At 37.9% G+C, this 17,579-nt stretch overlaps 10 protein-coding genes across 12 annotated transcripts in view; 2 read left to right on the forward strand and 8 right to left on the reverse strand.

Annotated features, from left to right (window-relative positions):
• LOC108100292 (MOB kinase activator-like 2) overlaps window positions 1–4,897 on the reverse strand; it is a 43,746-nt gene extending 38,849 nt beyond the window's left edge. The window contains exon 1 of one of the 2 annotated variants that reach the window (XM_017204089.2): window positions 4,555–4,897. In XM_017204089.2, coding sequence (XP_017059578.1) covers window positions 4,555–4,559 — 5 coding nt within the window. In that variant the 5' untranslated portion in view covers window positions 4,560–4,897. Of the gene's footprint in view, window positions 1–700; window positions 1,184–4,554 lie in introns of those variants that run through there. The other variant, XM_017204085.2, reaches the window with a different exon arrangement.
• A 600-nt stretch (window positions 4,898–5,497) lies between these two features.
• On the forward strand, window positions 5,498–6,501 carry LOC108100732 (mitochondrial import inner membrane translocase subunit TIM14). 2 transcript variants are annotated; one of them, XM_017204769.2, is made up of 4 exons: window positions 5,498–5,577; window positions 5,702–5,941; window positions 6,047–6,209; window positions 6,271–6,501. In XM_017204769.2, exons 1-3 carry the CDS (start codon window positions 5,575–5,577, stop codon window positions 6,158–6,160), a joined length of 357 nt encoding a protein of 118 aa, XP_017060258.1. In that variant the 5' UTR covers window positions 5,498–5,574; the 3' UTR covers window positions 6,161–6,209; window positions 6,271–6,501. The 2 variants fall into 2 exon arrangements, with proteins under 2 accessions (XP_017060258.1, XP_017060257.1); XM_017204768.2 differs by lacking the exon at window positions 5,498–5,577 and having other exon boundaries at window positions 5,584–5,941.
• Window positions 6,502–6,536: 35 nt separating this feature from the next.
• On the reverse strand, window positions 6,537–6,827 carry LOC122319888. Its single transcript, XM_043207724.1, has 2 exons — window positions 6,727–6,827; window positions 6,537–6,673 (listed from the first exon to the last, which is right to left on the reverse strand). Exons 1-2 carry the CDS (start codon window positions 6,821–6,823, stop codon window positions 6,543–6,545), a joined length of 228 nt encoding a protein of 75 aa, XP_043063659.1. The 5' UTR covers window positions 6,824–6,827; the 3' UTR covers window positions 6,537–6,542.
• A 612-nt stretch (window positions 6,828–7,439) lies between these two features.
• Window positions 7,440–7,794, forward strand: LOC108100733 (protein new-glue 1). The gene has a single exon (XM_017204770.2). It carries the CDS (start codon window positions 7,443–7,445, stop codon window positions 7,761–7,763), a length of 321 nt encoding a protein of 106 aa, XP_017060259.1. The 5' UTR covers window positions 7,440–7,442; the 3' UTR covers window positions 7,764–7,794.
• Window positions 7,795–8,038: 244 nt separating this feature from the next.
• LOC108100176 lies at window positions 8,039–9,870 on the reverse strand. Its single transcript, XM_017203944.2, has 3 exons — window positions 9,299–9,870; window positions 9,072–9,245; window positions 8,039–8,947 (listed from the first exon to the last, which is right to left on the reverse strand). Exons 1-3 carry the CDS (start codon window positions 9,811–9,813, stop codon window positions 8,155–8,157), a joined length of 1,482 nt encoding a protein of 493 aa, XP_017059433.1. The 5' UTR covers window positions 9,814–9,870; the 3' UTR covers window positions 8,039–8,154.
• Window positions 9,871–10,046: 176 nt separating this feature from the next.
• Window positions 10,047–12,288, reverse strand: LOC108100184 (EF-hand domain-containing family member B). The gene is made up of 3 exons (XM_017203953.2): window positions 11,684–12,288; window positions 11,364–11,540; window positions 10,047–10,897 (listed from the first exon to the last, which is right to left on the reverse strand). The coding sequence occupies exons 1-3, from the start codon at window positions 12,199–12,201 to the stop codon at window positions 10,126–10,128; spliced, it is 1,467 nt and encodes a 488-aa protein (XP_017059442.1). The 5' UTR covers window positions 12,202–12,288; the 3' UTR covers window positions 10,047–10,125.
• A 357-nt stretch (window positions 12,289–12,645) lies between these two features.
• LOC122319898 (protein new-glue 1-like) lies at window positions 12,646–13,077 on the reverse strand. The gene has a single exon (XM_043207758.1). The coding sequence runs from the start codon at window positions 12,974–12,976 to the stop codon at window positions 12,707–12,709; it is 270 nt and encodes an 89-aa protein (XP_043063693.1). The 5' UTR covers window positions 12,977–13,077; the 3' UTR covers window positions 12,646–12,706.
• A 796-nt stretch (window positions 13,078–13,873) lies between these two features.
• Window positions 13,874–14,214, reverse strand: LOC122319905 (protein new-glue 1-like). Its single transcript, XM_043207779.1, has one exon. The coding sequence runs from the start codon at window positions 14,159–14,161 to the stop codon at window positions 13,892–13,894; it is 270 nt and encodes an 89-aa protein (XP_043063714.1). The 5' UTR covers window positions 14,162–14,214; the 3' UTR covers window positions 13,874–13,891.
• An 889-nt stretch (window positions 14,215–15,103) lies between these two features.
• On the reverse strand, window positions 15,104–15,441 carry LOC122319904 (protein new-glue 3-like). Its single transcript, XM_043207778.1, has one exon. It carries the CDS (start codon window positions 15,388–15,390, stop codon window positions 15,130–15,132), a length of 261 nt encoding a protein of 86 aa, XP_043063713.1. The 5' UTR covers window positions 15,391–15,441; the 3' UTR covers window positions 15,104–15,129.
• A 290-nt stretch (window positions 15,442–15,731) lies between these two features.
• On the reverse strand, window positions 15,732–17,547 carry LOC108100603 (EF-hand domain-containing family member B). The gene is made up of 3 exons (XM_017204589.2): window positions 16,881–17,547; window positions 16,629–16,805; window positions 15,732–16,567 (listed from the first exon to the last, which is right to left on the reverse strand). Exons 1-3 carry the CDS (start codon window positions 17,405–17,407, stop codon window positions 15,796–15,798), a joined length of 1,476 nt encoding a protein of 491 aa, XP_017060078.1. The 5' UTR covers window positions 17,408–17,547; the 3' UTR covers window positions 15,732–15,795.
• Window positions 17,548–17,579: the final 32 nt, after the last annotated feature.

Genomic DNA, 17,579 nt, shown 5'->3' on the forward strand with positions numbered 1-17,579 from the left:
AAACATTTTGGCAGTTTCCACCAACCCATTAACTGAAATAAACAACCAGCAAATCTTTGATAATGTCTTAAATAAAATTCGCATAAAGGGATTTTCCGCTACTGCAAGTTTAGCCTATAAATATAGTTGAAACGAAAAACACTTTTTCAGAATTGTAATTTTATTAGAAGCTTAAGTTTGCCAAATCAATCAATATATAGTGTGGGGAAAATTCGTTGCATTGAATATTAACAAACTGAACACAGGAAACCTCTTAAATAATTCATTCTTACAATTTCTTCTTTTTTATGAGAATCGCAAGCAGAAAGGGTCGCCTTCATAATGGAATATTTAATTTAATATTCTTTGGGAGGATTCCTTTTAGGTAAGCTAAGTAGGCACACCTTTAAGAATTTTGGTTTACTAAGCTTTTAATAAAATTAAAAGTAAAAGAAAAAACAAAATTGTTGACATAATCTGTACGGGCTTTAAAGGAGTTTTAAATCCTTTCACTAAAGTAGACAAATAAAAAAATGTTTTCTTTATATTGGTTTCATAAACAAGGTTATAAAAAAACTGTGGCGATGGGAATTATAAATAAAAAATGCGCTGAGGGTATACTAATGGGTTAAACATCCTTGCTCTCCTTTAAAATAACTGAAGGATTTTATAAATCACCTCACTTGGGACCCATTTTATTGCACATTTTCCCACTCCTTACCGACAGAAACAGGTGACGGTCTCCTCGACGTCCAACGGCAGCGAGAGCTGTGCCGCTGGTCCGGAACCCGTGCCACCTGCTCCACCACCGCCCCCGCCAGCACCACCTGCCCCGCCTGGAGCACCACCACCACCACCCGCGCCCGAGGAATTCCCCTTGCCGCCGTTCTGGCCATTGGCATTCTGGCGCGGCACAGCCCGCCCGGGAATGTGGCGCGATGAGGCGTGCAGGAAGGTGGCGGCGAAGGTGGACGACAGCGAGGAATGCGACGCCGAGGGGCGTGGCGTGGAGGCGGTGGGCGTTTGGGGGGCCGTCGAGGATCCATCGGTGGTGGCGTCCGCCAGGGGAACCGACGAATACCGGACGAGGATCGCACGGCTAACGCGGTTGCCGCCCGTCAGATTCGAGATGGCCCAGTTCATGGTTAACCTCCGGAGATGGTTAATGGAACGGATTTTGGCCAACTAAACGCTTCCGCCGCTCGACTGCAACTGAGCTGTTGGCCAGGCCAGATGGGGTAAAAAACTAGGATGGTTCTACTGCTGCTGCCACTGGTGGTTGTGTGTGTGTGAGTGTGTGTGTGTGTTGCAACCTTCTTCGCACATACTAAATATACACAATCTTGGGGCTGCAAAAAAATTGATTTTGTCTAGTGATTTTCTGATTTTCTGCCACGCCCCACAACTTGGACTCGACCGGCGCTGTCTGTCAATCAATGAATTCCCTCTAAGGCTGCAAAAAACGGCCAAGTGTCGCTTTTCTCTCTCGCTATTTATGCCTTTCCCCCGGTGCATTTGTTTTTGCATTTTTGTTGCAGTTTATTTGTAATTTTCCTTTTTTTTTCCTGCACTTGCACCCGTTGCCGGCTAATTCAATTAGAGTTGTACTAAGTGCGCTTCAAGGCTGTCGGAATGCACACGCCGTCGTCGGAACAGCGAGGGTTGCTAATGAGGTATACTACAAATTTACGGGTGCCAGCTCGAAATTACCTTATGCACATGTCGCATTTTCACCTGTGCGAAAAATTAATTTCCTGAAACGGACGCTTTAATTTCGAACAGCAAGTGCGCAACAAAAGTTGCACAAATTAAAATAAAAAACTTGCATGGATTTTAAATTCAAGAAATGTTTGAAAAGTAATTGGAATAATAAATGAGATCTAATTTTCTTGGAAGAAATATATTTTGAAATTGTTCTTTCAACAAAATTTAGCTTTAAAATGATATTTATTATTTTCTTACTATAAATACCCCTAGAATTTCTTTCCAGTGGATGTAAAAACCATCCTCGCTGTGAGAAAATCGATAGCCTTTCTCTTGCCACATTTTTAATTGTTATGCTAGCTCTAATGAAACCCCGCTCCATTGGAGGGCGATGACGTCCAGCCCAGTCCACCCAAAAAAAAAAGTAAAAACCCTTCTGCAGATATCTCCGCACTCGTATGATGTTGTCCTCCGCTGGCAGTGCCATCAACTGATGTGTACTTTTCCCCTTTTTTTTGGTGTATGGGGTGTGACATGTGACACAATTTGTTTGTTCTTTGTTGCTCTCACATCGTTTGTTTTTTGTGTTCCTTTGCCTATTTGGATGCTGTGACAGTCCACAAAAGATTGGCCCCTGTATGTACATATATATATATATATATATATACGTACCTACATATAGTACATATTGTACCCTGGTATATAGGTTTTACTAACGACTTTAGCATCTGGCTTTGTAGGCAAAAAAAAGAGACACACGTAAGCATCAAATTGTCAGTGGGATGTGCGGACTTAATTTATCCAGTCGACCAGGGAAGCTTTCATTATGTATACCCTCCAGCCAGAACGTCTGTTTCTGTCTGTTTCTAATCAACTCGATTTCCGCATTTTGCCACCGCTCGATTTGTCTGTTTAATCACTAAATTGTGCTTAATTGGCTGTCTTTCCGAACTTTATCCCTTTAATTTGCTTAGTTTTCGAACAGATAACGTGCAGAAGTCATGGACTTACGACCCTTAGTTTGGTGCTTAAGTTTGTTCGTATATCTTAAGAGTCAAAAGTGAAAAGCAAATGTCTATAAATAACTGATTAACCTGAAAGGTAGTTAGGATTAGGATAGCCAATAAGCAATAATATTTATAAGCAAAATTTATGATATACGTAAAATCAAGTTAGGAGTTCTGAAATGACCTACAACGTACAAAATCAGACTAGAATGCTAAGGGTGATTTTGTCTAACAAGTCTCAAAGGTAAAACTAAAGAGATTTTCATCCACCATCTTCACAGGTAGACCTAATATTTTATATCTCTTACCACCCTTTTGGTATTCGTGAATCCTTAAGGGTTCGAGCATTGTCCCTTGCAATATAGAAATTCCTATTAACATTTTGTGAATGCCTAGCATAAGCTTCACTCATAAATAATGGATGATTGTCTTGGTAGACTACGGATATGGTTGTAATTATTAAAACAACATTTACTAGTTTTAGGAAAAAGGTAACTTTGAAGGGGCTAATATTCTTTATTTTTACAATTATGTGATTACTAAATAAGATTTTAAAACGTAGGGTTGAAGTACAAATGCTGAATTCTGAATAAAAGCATAAAACTTAAGTGTTGTAGATATTTAAACATGTTAAAAATTAGATTACACATATGTATGTTAGTTAAATATTTCTCATAATATGAAATGTGGTAATCTTTGGTAATTGCGCAATCTGCTCAAAACGTACTTTGAAAAGTCGGCACTGTCGAAATATAAATTTGTTTGTGTTTCCTAAACATGATAGCGAAATGGTTGTGTGGTCACATTCTATAGCTAAACCGACACCATTGTGGTAATGAAATTGGCAAGTTCATTAAACCTGCTCTTATCTCCAGAATTCCGACCCTGCTCCAAGGCAAAAACAAAGGGCGAAGAAGAAGAGGAGGAGAAGGGGCACCGCAGACGGGCGCAAAATAAACGCAGTGCAATCAAAGTGCAGCGATGGCCTTGCGACTCCGATTCCGTGGGAAGAAGAAGAAGCAGAGGATGATCACGCACACCATCACACGCTGGACACACACACAGACACATACGCAGGCACATCACAAAGGTCATTCGAATTACTGGGAGTCCGGTGGGCAAGTAAATCAAAACACTTGCGACTTGGTAACCACATTTGAGAAATCGATAAAATGCCCATTGATTTTCATATGCCGCAATCACAACAAAGAAATGCCTGTCATGTAACTGGTTCTGAAAGTAATATGTCGAAAACTTCTGCCTGAGTAATTTATCAAATGGGAATAATGGAACTAGTGGAGCAGGGAATAAATTTGGTACTTTGAGTTTGTGCAAAGAAAAAGATATTTATTGAAATGGGAATCGTTCTGCAAGATATCACGAGCTAAAATTTTAGATTATATAAACAAACAGAAAAGTTTAAGTATTAGTAACGCTAAAATTGTTTGTCAAGGTGTCAAATTTAGTAAACATTACCACTATCTCCTTTGTTATGTAAACACCTTTAAGTTCTTATAGTTCACGGATTCGAGAAAGTACTGTAACCAAGCTTTAATGCTACAATGGGAAGAAAGTAAAGGGCTTTTTTCGTAGGGTATTTCAGAGGTTTACATTCCTGTGGGAAGCAGCGACGAAAAAAGAAATTTCAGTCAGCGAAAATGCGAAACGAGGCCAATTGGCAAGAGGCCAAATGGCGACGAAAAAGAGCAGCAGACGAAATAAAGCAGAGGACACCGAAGACAAAAGCGACGCAAAAGACCCACCAAGTGGCCAAAAAAAAAAATATACCCTGCATGTGTATGTTTTTCTTATTGGGACGAAAGGATCGTGCTAGGATATATTATATAGTGGTGTAACAACTTACCCCATAAGCCAATCGACCGTGTCGCGTAGATATTCCGGAATTCGCTCCAGCTTGACGGCTGTTTTTCCTGCTACCTGCTAATTTTCCAAAAAGTTTTTCCCCAGCTGAGGAGCGCACGCACACACTCTCGCCGAAACACTCACGCTCACGGACGCACACACATACACGGTTAGCGGTACGCTCACGGACACGCACGCACACCACCACGCCACCAGGATGTGGAGGATCACCAATTCGACACTTTTACTTTCGTCAATCAATATTTGGGTGATTTTGGTTTTGAAACTTTGCACATCAAAATTTTTCCTGCTTCTTCTTTGCTTGTTTGTGCACTTTGTTGAGTCCCGTTATCGACGCGGTACGATAGTAATCGATAGGCCCGACCTGCGCACTCTTTCGATTGCAGCTGCGCAGCGTTTGCAGGGAGGGTTTTATGAATGGTTTAAAATCAGGAAATACCTGTTTTGGCTCACCTTTCAAGTTCAAGGAATCAACTGCAGGCACGCAATAGAATTTACGGGCCCATCGATAAGACAGCTTAGATTTTAAGCATGCATCCCTGGTTGTTGACAATCAGCTGGGTGGTCAACAGAGGCGTAGACCCAAGCAAAAATAAAAGCAATGTAATTTAAGAAATCGAATTAAAATTTGACAGTCATAAAATTTAATTCGAATTGAGTATCTGTTACTTCATCTTTATAAGTTTATGCATGACTTAAGAAAGTAATCCCCTTTAAAGTTTTTGTGACTACGCCGTTATTGCGCAGTAACAGCTACTTTAAATTGAGAAATAAACACAAACATGACTTTCAAGCTTATTAAAAAGCAGTCAAGGTTAAATTACACATAATCAGGTTTTGTTTTAGTTAATACAATTAAAATAAGTTTACAATTGTTTTAGAAAACAGCTTTCGATTACACCATTCCCCAGAACGACTACCCTATGACTATCGATTACCCAACAGCTGGCAGCAGGCCATGCAGTTCCACAGATTTAACAGCTGTTAAAATTACATAAAAATGGTACAAACTTAAATCACATTGTTTTTGAAGCAAAAACAAACGTAACTTATTCCGAATTTCCTCCATTCCATAATTTAAAATTGTCCGTGCGATGTCGACCAACTCGAATAATTTTACCCCGAAGGCGAGCTCCGTGATTTTGGCCGGACTTGGAGTGGCCGCCGTGGGATTCGCCGGCAAGCACCTAATCCGCCGGATGCCCCAGATGACCACGAAGTTCAACGAGGCCCTCAAGAACCTGCCCAAGTTTGATGCGGAGTCACTGGCGTCCTCCAAGTACTACAAGGGTGGCTTCGATCCCAAGATGAACAAGCGGGAGGCTTCACTCATTCTGGGCGTCAGTCCCAGTGCGTCCAAGCTCAAGGTATTACTACGTTCAATCTTTGGAGATCTCGTTAGATACATAAATATATACGATTTTGTAATCTAAAGTTTTACAAATTGAACTTAACTTTTCATTTATTTACAGATCAAGGATGCCCACAAAAAGATCATGCTGTTGAACCATCCGGATCGAGGGGGTTCCCCTTATTTGGCGGCGAAGATCAACGAGGCCAAAGACTTTCTGGACAAAGCCAAGTAGACAATAAATCCCGCCTTAAAGTGCAAATAAAGTAATTTGTGATTAGCATGTAAGCTGAAGTCTTATGCGTTTTATTACCGCTTTTTAATCGTTCATATTTTAATCAACAGAAAGATTGCATTGGCTGAAATAAGTCCATCACTGACAAGGATCAAAACAATTGTCTAAAATTGTAATTGTGCTAAAGGATTTATTACTCAGGAATCAAAAATGCAATAGTTTCATTTATATATTCATGTATATACGTTAATTGAGTTGTTTGCGGGTGCCTTTTATGGAAAATAACAGTTTTAAAGGGCTTAATAAAATAAAAAGGAATAAGCCTATTGTTTTAAAGCAAATATTTATTGCAAACGTATACAGCAATTAATTTTGTAAGGTTTTAAGTAAACTTTTCATACAGGCAACCCTTTCCGAGTCCCAGGTAAACGTGTTCCGGAAGACAAACGCAATTGTACATCCAACAGTAAACAATTCTTAAGCTACATGTCCGATGTTCTCCCAAACTACATTCTAAAATACAATTTATATTAATATTGTTCATTAAATTGACTTAGGGAGCTTACTTGGTCGCAGCATCGGATTGAGCAACCCAAATACGTCGAGTATTTTTAGGTTTAGGCAGGCAACAACTAATATCAGAAACTTCAAAATCAACGACATTCTTGGTGTGAATGATTTCCAGTAATAAACTACTGTAAAAAATAGTACTTAAGATTTAACAAAGAAACGCTTGCAGCCAGCAAGTGTTTATTTAAAAGTAAATCAAATATGGCTAGGCATGATTTCATTGGAAATCTCGGTTTATACTTATAGTTACACCGAACAAATGTTTATTTTTATTAAACACTAATCGCAATTGATCTTGCTTGAAACATTCTATGTTGTGAGGACTCACTTATTTTTATTCCAAACTAAAAATAGTCTAATTAAACAAGTCCTTCAATGGCGCTCGTGCAAGTAAACATAAAGTCTTTTTTAAGCCCAGACACTATTATTAGAAATACTATAACCAACAGCTGAACCCCAGAATTATTTAAACAATTGCTCTAAGCTACACTTAATTTTTCGCAAATTTGTGTGTTTACTCGACCCTGTTTTACCTGCAGTTGTGATTAAGTGACGTATTAGCTTCTCACGCTGAAATCGAGAGCAAAGACTACGGATTTCAGATGTTTGGTAAAACCACTTGTTGCACTCCAATCACCGAAAGGAGTATAAATAGCGAAGCCCAGACTCCAGAACAGCATCAGTTGATCGCCTTCGTTTAGGAACCATCATCATGAGGTATTTCTGTGTCCTGATCTTTTTGGCCACCTTGGCTATTTGCCTGGTGGGTCAGTCAAGTGGTGCCAGTTCCACAACGACGACGGAGGCAACCACAACGACCACGACCACCACCACCGCGGCCTCGTCCTCGTCGTCGGACAGCACCACCACCACAGAGGCAAGCACGACAACCACCACAACCACCGCCTCCTCCGCCAAGTCTTCCTCCTCTACCAAGAAGAAGAGGAGGACCCACTGCAAACGCAAAACAAAAAAACCAAAAAAGATAGTCAAAAGGCGCAAGCACAAGAAGAATAAGAAGAAGAGTTGTTAGGCTCCAGATCGATCCCCCAAATCCCCAACTTCCTAAAACTCAAACCAAAAAAAGATTTATATTATTTAATTTAACCTTAGTTTACGTAATAGCATTATAAAATAAAATAAAAAAAAAAGAAAACAACCTGAAGATCAGTGAAAAAACCATTTTAATTCGTTATTAATTTTTAAGTAAAAGCCAAGTTATTATTTGCTGTTATTATTTTAGGTAAATGGTCTAAAATTCGAATGTTTTCCATCCCAAATAATTATCAATAAATCAAAACTTAATCCTTTTTTCTTTTGTAAGACACTTTAAAACAGGAGTATAATTTTTATTTAAAATATTTGAGAATATTTTACTGAGAATAGGAAATATTTTTGCCATTCTTATAAAGCTCAACTCCAGGTTAAATTCCCTTCTTCATCTCAGCACGAAATTGAGCAACGGATGCCATATCAACTTGATCTCCTTGATCTCCTTGATCTTTCATCAGACTTCGCCAAATCGATTCGAAGTCATCTTTGGAGACAATGTCCTTAAATATTCGTTCCATTTCGTCCTTGCTGCGTAACATTTTGAAGTCACTTGGCCAGACGCCACGTACAGTTGGCAGATCGGGATTCATAAGGTCCTTGACATGGGTATTGAGTAAGTCCTGCTGAATGGGTGTTTGGTTAGGATGTCGAAGGACTCGACCTTCGGCAGGTTTCTTCTTCAGATCGGCACACAGCTCGCGATATGCTGTATCCTGATTATAAACAATATGTGGCACTGGTGATAGGGCTCCAACCATTGGCAAGGACTTCAATATTGAGAGGAGTTGGCACAAATCCTCGTATTTAACTCGTTCCGAGGAGCAGCCCTCATCTACGATTAACTTATAGTGTGAAACGGCGGTGCGAATTTTCTCCGCATCCGCGGGAATATTCATCTTCCGCATCACAAGGATTATCTCTGGCAATGGAAGCATCTTTGTGCTTTCTTTATCCCTTTTTGCCAGCGCCTGTATTAATTGGTTCATATTGAAATCGTCGCGTTCCTGAAGCAATTTCCGTATCATATTGAGGTGACTAATGGCACTGGCCAACTTTTGGCATAAGACGCTGGGCGAGGTATTTTCCAGCAGCGACTGCATGTCCATATCATGGGGCTTCACTTTGCCAAAGGTCATGTCTTCCGGGATCTGGTAAGGGTACCAACTGGAAAAAAGAATAGTTAATAACATTTATAATAAAACCAAAAAGATATTTGTAAATGAGAGAATAATGTAGTTAAAAAATCTATCGTTCAGAAGGGTAGTTTATATTGTTTGACTGAACTTACATGTACTTTTTACCCAATGGCGCTTTGGTGCGATCATCCAAGTCCTTCTGGGGCTTTTTGACTATCATCAGGTGCTCCTCGCCTTCTTCCAAGCAGCGTTTTACCCTAATGCCACTGTGTTCGGCACAAGCCGGTAAACCGAAAGTATTTTGCCGATTGAAATGCTTTGAATATCTAAAACATAAATTGGAAATAATATAATAGTTCATTTGTATTTCTTATCTGACCTTCTATTAATCTGCTCCGAAGGAAAGTAGTGATTGTGGCTGGTGATGTGTTGATTGTGAAAGTAGGCATATTCGCGATTGACCTGATTGGGTGATTTTGGCGGCATAACCAGGCAGTATAGAGAATCTTCGGCATTGGATGCTTTGCCAAAAGTTCGGCTTAAATTGGTCACAGAGTCCGGCTTGGAATTGGCCCCCTTGGCCTCACCCAAAGCAGGTTTCTTAAAGAACATATTCTCGCGAAACTTCTCCTGGAACTCGGCGAAGAGTCCCTTGCCATTTTTGCCAAAAATTTCTTCGATCCTATTATTGGGTAGCTTGGGTGTTCGCTTGCCATAAGGTTTGGGTATGTTCCTCCGGCAAAGTGCCCTTATACGATTCTCCGCCTCTTCTTCTATGTGGTTCATTGGTAGGCACTCCTTGGTGCCGTAGTTGTTCGCAGGATCAGGAAGTGATGTGAGTCCTGCAGCCCGCAGTTCGGGATTTCTGTCGATAAAGCGGCCTATGTTTGCCATTTGTATTGTTTTTTTGGTTCAGTTTAGTGATTATGTTATATAGTAAGTTATGTGAAGGTATTTGAAGTATGTGAATAAGACGTCTTCGATTATATATTTAATTGCATCAGTTTATGGTTTTAAGAACCTATATTAAAAAGTTTACTAAAAACGCTAAAGTATGGTACTTTCCAATTATTTTTTACCTTGTGAAGTTATTATATATTCTCCTCAATTACTTAAGAAGTATGCGATTTATTTTAATTCTGCTTAGCTTTTATTTGTATAATAGTAAACTTGTGATATTATATAAAAGAATTTTTGATTCACAATTTAAGACGGGGGAGCAGTTTTTTTAAGCACTTCGGCTCGAAACTGAGCAACGGAAGCCATGACCTTTTGATCCTGTTCTTTGTTTTCCCCCATCAGCCGTTGCCAAATGCGTTCGAATTCCTCTTTGGATACAACTTTTTCAAATATTCGCTCCATTTGATCTCTGTTCCTTAGACAAGAGATGTCACTGGGTTTAAGACCAATCTTCGTGGCGACTTCCGGTTGAATCAGATCCTTAACATGCATGTTGTCTTCAAATCGATCCCATATGGCTCTTTCTGATTTACCTTTCTCAAGATCTTTACAAAGAGTTCTATAAGTAGTATCCTTGTTGTACATATTATCGAGAACTTTGCCAATGCAACCAACATTTGGCAGCGGTTGTTGAGCAGAAAGTAACCGGCAAAAGTGATCGTAGTTAACTAGCTCCGTGGAACATCCTTCGTCAGTGAACATCCGGAAATGGGATAACATGGTGCGGATTTTGGCCTCTTCCACACGGATGTGCAACTTGTGCATGGTCTCCAGAATCTGAGAAAGTGGCATGTGCCCCGTTTGCTTTTTATCGATCCTCTCGAACACAGCAATCAAGTCCATCATGTAGAAGTCAGTCCGCTTGTGGAGATTCTCACGCAGTCTGTTCAAATAGGATAGCGCATTTACCAAGGTGTCGTCCTCTTCGCAGGGAGTTGTGTTCTCCATTAGCATTTTGACACCACATTTATCTTTCTCGCGTTGACCAAACGTCAAGTCGGGCACTTTATCCAAGTATCTATAAAAAATATATTTTTAGTATTTTGTGGAAAAAATTATAAAATTTACTTATGATTTTTGCGACATTATCAACGCTTATTAATTTACTTTCTTTTATCCTCATTGTTCAAATTTACCTATTAAAACGTGTTGTATTATTTTTCTTGTTTTCACAAAACCATGAATAGAAACTTCAAAAATGAGGCCTTAGTATCTTAATAATTGCGACTTAATTAATAAAATGCCTAGGCTTGAATGGCCACTTGAGCAAACACTTGAGTAAACCTAAGTTAATATTGCAAAAATGACTTTCTGCGTTTTACTTAAGCGTTAAGAAATATAAGTAGAATAAGCCAAAGAGTTTCTTGAGTTATCAAAAGAGTGGTACATTTTTAATTGCTGCGAAAAGAAAAGAACATAAGAAAAGCTGCAGGGTTTTTTGTGCAACTTCAATGGCTACTTATTAGGGATCAATCTGCACTCACTTTTCAAATTTCTTTCCCAAAGGTCCTTTGGTGCGTTTCATGTAGTCCTGCCAGGGCTTAGATACCACAGTCAAGTGCTCATCTCCTTGCATTAAACACTTCTTCATAGTCGTTCCTAAGTTATCAGCGCCAAAACGAATTCCAAAAACTCCAGATCGATCGAAGGGCTTGGTATATCTGATTGAAAGATAATATCGCATAATTAAACATTTAAGAAACCATAATAAAAACGTAAAACTTTACCATAACTTGTTATTATAAAATTAACAATAAATTAAGGTTTGTATTGACTTGTTTTGTACAATAAACACTCAACTAACCTGCGATTGATCTGCTCAGAAGGAAAGTAATGATTGTTACTGATGATGTGACCCTCGTGAAACTCACTATACTCCCGATTGACCTGATCGACTGACTTTTTTGGCATTATGGTGCTATATAGAGATTCCGATTCGGGATTGGCACGTCCGAAAGTCTGACTCCAGTTGGTAACGTGATTCGGTTTCGAATGGGTTGGCTTAACTTCTGCCAATTTTGCGTTTTTGCAATACAAATCCTCGCGGAACTTCTCCTTGAAGGTTGTCAATCGTGTTTTATCACTTTCGCTGTCGAGAACATCGGCGATTGTGCTTTCCAAATTGAATGGCGGAAGTTTTCCGAAAGGCGGCGGCTTGTTTTTCCTACAATTTCTTTCTATATGGCTGCGAATAAAATCCTCCGGATGTGCAATAATCAAACATTCCTTGCAACTCATCTCAGGTCCATTGGGATCAGAAGAAGGCAACCCGGCAGCTCGATTGGTGCCATTTCTCTCTATAAAGTGTCCTCTGTTTGCCATTGGTTTTTTTTTCTTTTTTTCCCACTTTTTTTTTTGTTTTGTATAAAGTGTTTTGTGAATGTTTTTTTCTTTTATGAGTTAACTTAGTTTTTTTGACATTTAGGGGAGCGATCAATGTTGACTTGGAGTTTCATTTCAAAAGATTACATTTTATATAAGTAGGTATAAGTATAAAAAATAATCAAGTATTGTTAGTTGAGATTAATATTATGGGTATTAAGAAAAAGGAAATGGATTTAATTGTATTATTTTCCAAACAAATGTGATCTTAACCTCTATTTCGGAACTCTTTCTTATTAATGCGCAAAGGTAGCATTAAAATATTTACAAGCTTTAAGAAGCATTGCCAATAAAATGTATCCAAATCTTTCCATTTCATAAAACGATACTTTTAAAACTGGAAATTCCGAAGGAATGGTAGTGATAAGGAATGAAAGCAAGGTCTTAATCATTTTAAGATATTTATTTCGAACATAAATTGATATACAAGTTTTGGTAATGGTCTTCAATTCTTCCTGTGGGTTACAATAACGACGGTCTTGTGGCACCTTCTCGGGTGCTTGCACTTCTTGTTGGGAATCCTGGTGTGGCACCAGTTGTTGCCCTTCCAACAACGCTTCTTGTGGGTGGAAGAAGCTGTTGTCGTGGTTGTTGCATCTGTGGTTGTTGTTGTGGTCGAGGCAGCGGTTGTTGTAGTTGTCGTAGTTGTTGCGCTTGCGCAGTAGGCACACTGAATGGCCAAGGCAATAAGGGCAACGACGAAAAGGTACTTCATCTTGAATTATTCTTTAAGCTTTAAAAACTTCTGATGTATTCTATAAGAACTCGAGTTGTGTCTTATCACAGAAAAACTGTAGCCTTTTATAGGTAAATTTATGCTTTTGTTATGTTTGTATTTGCCAAACACTAACTCTAGAAATGATTTCCTATAGTAGGCCTACTAAATTATATTTCTATACGATGTCAAATATTAAATTAAATAAATATTTGAACAGCCATAAGTATGCCTAATAGATAACTGTCTAGGAAAAACAGCTGTTGAAAGACTAACCCGATTAAGCCAGATTGTATTTAGGTACTTTAAGTGGTGGGTGTTTAGTTCAAAAACGTATATGGCTTTGAGGCAAATGTTGGACCTTTTTATTTTTTGCCGTTTTTTTGTAATAATTATTGCTCTGTTTAAAAGAAAACTCTTAAAATTATTCTTACGTTACGTTAAAGGAAAAGCCATACCAGCTAAATAATTATTAATTCTAAATACTCTTAACTTCAAGAAATAAAAACAATTTAAAATATTCTTTAAAATGACTGTAAACCAATATATTTTAGCAATTGTAAATTACAACAAACAGAGAAATTTAGACAAACTGATAGCTTATGTTTGCTAACCTTTCTTAGGTGGCAAAATAGCCACATTTAAATGAAAATATTGCTCATACGCAGTGTTACCTACAAAGAATAGCTTGGGTGGTAACGTTAAAAAAACAATCCTAAAATAAATGTTTAATAAAATTTAATGATAAATTAAAAATCATAAATTATTTTTCTTTTGTCCTGCACTATGTTATACAATTGTCATAAGTATAATTAGTTTTGAGACTACAATATCATAAAATTCAGAATGTTTTAAATGTCGGTAGAGTTTTATTTTTTTTTTTAAGAAAGCTTTATTTATTTTTTATTTTTGGATTTAGTTCTTCCTGTGGGTTACAATAACAACGGTCTTGTGGCACCTTCTCGGATGCTTGCACTTCTTATTGGGAATCCTGGTGTGGCACCAGTTGTTGCCCTTCCAGCAACGCTTTTTGTGGGTGGAAGAGGCGGTTGTAGTGGTTGTTGCATCTGTGGTTGTTGTTGTGGTCGAGGCAGCGGTTGTTGTAGTTGTCGTAGTTGTTCCGGTTGCGCAGTAGGCACACTGAATGGCCAAGGCAATAAGGGCAACAACGAAGAGGTACTTCATCTTAATGTTTTGGGGTGTTTAAAAACTTCTTTTGATGTCTTATCGAATTGAAGTCAACCAATGTTGTGATTTTTAAAAGTAGAGTAAGACTCTTTTATAGGTCTTTTATAGGTTCCGTGTTCCCTAAATTTTTAATAGGCTGTTTCTAAGATTTGGCAAATAAAAACTCAGGAAAAGATTTCCTCATTATAGAATGATTCAGCCAAAATAACACATATGTATACAATGGTGGGAAGTAAAATATTTGTATAATATGAGGGTGCCTCTTGTTTATTAATACGTGCTGACAGCTGGGCAAATACTAATTTATTTTACCAGCACGACGGTATTTACCTAAAATTATATTTCGTGAACCTCAAAAGTATATTAAATAAATAATTTTGCCCTTGAAAAAGGTAAAGTACTACGAAGAGGTATATTTCATCTTTAGCTCCAGCTAAAATAATAAAAACATTTTATGTAACCCAATGAAATTATTTGAAAATTAATACTATGGTATAGTTTATATCGTTTCAAATTTGACGCATTTCTCATTATTATTTAATTACATAATTACATAAAAAAGGAAGTAGTCAATAATTTATTTACATTTCATTAGGTTTGTTTAAATTACGACTTGCGAAGTCAGAAGCAGGTACAGAATATAATTTAAGATAGGCAGCATATATTATCATAAATTAATATGAATAATTATAATTTTACAAGTAACGAAGAAAAAATCTTAAATATTTGTTGCACCCAGCCTTTTCCGCCAAAACAAAATTTTTAAGAAATTCGTAAAAATTCGTGAATTTATTGACAAATTTAAAACAAAAAGTTTTGTTATAGTTCTTAAAGTGAGGTAAAATAAAGAATATGATAATATTAATGACACTGCCCAATAGTAATCGCTCCATTAAAAAAAGAAAATATAGTGCTCATATTTATGTATTTATTTCGATATTGTATTAAAAATCAGGTAGTGGTCTTTAGTTTTTCCGATGGGTTACAATGACGACGGTCTTGTGGCACCTTCTTGGGTGCTTGCACTTCTTGTTGGGAATCCTGGTGTGGCACCAGTTGTTGCCCTTCCAACAACGCTTCTTGTGGGTGGAAGAGGCGGTTGTGGTGGTTGTTGCATCTGTGGTTGTTGTCGTGGTCGAGGCAGCGGTTGTTGTAGTTGTTGCGGAGGCGCAGTAGGCACACTGAATGGCCAAGGCAATGAGGGCAACCACGAAAAGGTATTTCATTTTTAATGCTGCTGACAAGTTGAAAAAGGAGTAAATCCGGTTGAAAAGCTGCGATTGAGTGTTGTGATTGACTAAAGTTAAAGTTACCTCTTTTATAGCTGTAAAGTTATTTCCGGAACCGATTTGTTTTTCTTGAGTTGTTACTAGAGGTTTATACCTTACAAATAGCACTTACTAATTATTCAGCTGCCGAAAGCTAAATATTTGCTAGTCACAGGGATCAGCCCAAAGTTATGCTATAATTTATGAGAAGATCGTCAGTCTTAAAAACATAGACAAAACAAGAAAGGAAGGTAACTTCGGCGATTAGAAGTTTTCAATGTGTTATTAATAGGTACATATATTTTTTATCATTTTATTATTACATTATTATAGGGTATTATAGTATATTGGGCATTTAGTTTTTTATTTGGTTTTTATTTCATTCAGCATGCTGCTACGAAACTGGTTGACTGATGCCATTTCATTCTGATCGTTGTGCTCGACCATTAAACTCTGCCAAATCAGCTCGAATTTATCCTTTGTTACAAGCTTTCCGAAAATCCTTTCGATTTCAGCCTTGGGACGCAAACGTGTGAAATCGCTTTGATTTAAGCCACGCAAAATGGTAAAATCTGGATTTATAAGGTCCTTCATAGAAGTTGTATCCTCTTCCAACTGCTGGTTATCCTTTGGCTTCCCCGTATCCTTAGGCTTCTTATGATAATCGTCACAGAGTAAACGATATGTGGTATTCATGTCATGAACTTCCGAAGCTGAAGCCAAATTTCCTATTTCGGGAAGTGGTTCCTGAATAGACAGCAGTCGAATGAAATCCATGTAATTCACTCTCTCTGTGGCACATCCTTCATCAACTATCATCTTAAAATGTGACAAAGCATCACGAATTTTCTGTGCATCCAATTGGAAATGAAAGTAAGCGATGATTTCAAGGATTCTCCTCAGCGGAAGATAACCCGTTTTATCCTTGTCGTTTCGCTCCAGTAAGGAAAGAAAGTTTTGCATGTCAAAATCAAGACGCTTTCGCAGTCTTTGCCGATTTTTGTTTAAATAGCTAATGGCATCTAACAAGCGATTTGTTTTATCGGAATCCACGCTATTATTTAGCAGCATTTTTACATCGCCATTGCTGCGCAAAGGAATACCGAACGTGATGTCGGGAACTTCATAAGGATACCTATGTTATTAATTGAAATATTATTTATTAATTTAAATAAATTTTATAGAAGAACTCCTACTTTTTGAATTTGGATCCCAATGGAGCTTCGGTGCGATTCATAAATTCAACTTGAGCCTTTCCAATAACCTTCAAATGGTTTTCACCCTCCTCAAGACAACTTTTCACATGATGTCCAAAGTTGTCGATGCCCTGGATTTCTCCACAAGGATTTTTACTATCAAATGGTTTGGAATATCTGAATGGAAATATATATGAAAATAAATTATTAATTGGGTAATCAGTTATAAATATAGAATTGTAAGAGATATACCCTCGATTGACTTGCTCCGATGGAAAATAGTGATTGTGGCTAATGATGTACTTGTCGTGGAACTTTTGGTACTCCTGATTTACTTCTTTGGGGGATTTGGGTGGCATTATGGTTGTGTATAGGGAATTACTACCATGGGTTGGATTGGCTGCTCTTCCGAAAGTCTGACTAAAATTTGTTACGCTTTCCGGCTTTGAATGGGTTTCCTTAGCATTACCCAATTTGGCTTTTTTGAAGTACAACTCTTCGTACAACTTCTCCTTGAAGGACACGAAGAGAGATTTCTGCAGCTCACTGGTCATCAAATCTCGGATGCTGCAACTGGGCATTACCAATGCACTGGGAGAACTTTGGGATTTTGATAGCTTTTCTTTGCATTTGGCTCGAACGAAACTTTCGGCCAAATCTGCTGGGTTTTTAATGCTGAGGCACTCGGCCACATCTCCCTCGCCATCCAATCCAATGGTGGACAATCCTGCTGTCGGAATATCTAGATTTCTATCTACAAAGTGTCCCTTGTTGGCCATTTTTAATGTGTGTATATTGTGCGATTTTCAGTGTATTCTATGTGTTTATAAAACCTTAACTAAAAAGTCAAACTACAGCTGATTTGACATCATTCTTTAAAGTAACACGATATTCTACACAAAAAGAATTGAATAAAATAAGTGGCACCTAAAAAATTTAGGCTTAATTAAA

Source organism: Drosophila ficusphila, unplaced genomic scaffold (assembly GCF_018152265.1).
Source record: "Drosophila ficusphila isolate 14025-0441.05 unplaced genomic scaffold, ASM1815226v1 contig_286, whole genome shotgun sequence".
NCBI lineage: Eukaryota > Metazoa > Arthropoda > Insecta > Diptera > Drosophilidae > Drosophila > Drosophila ficusphila.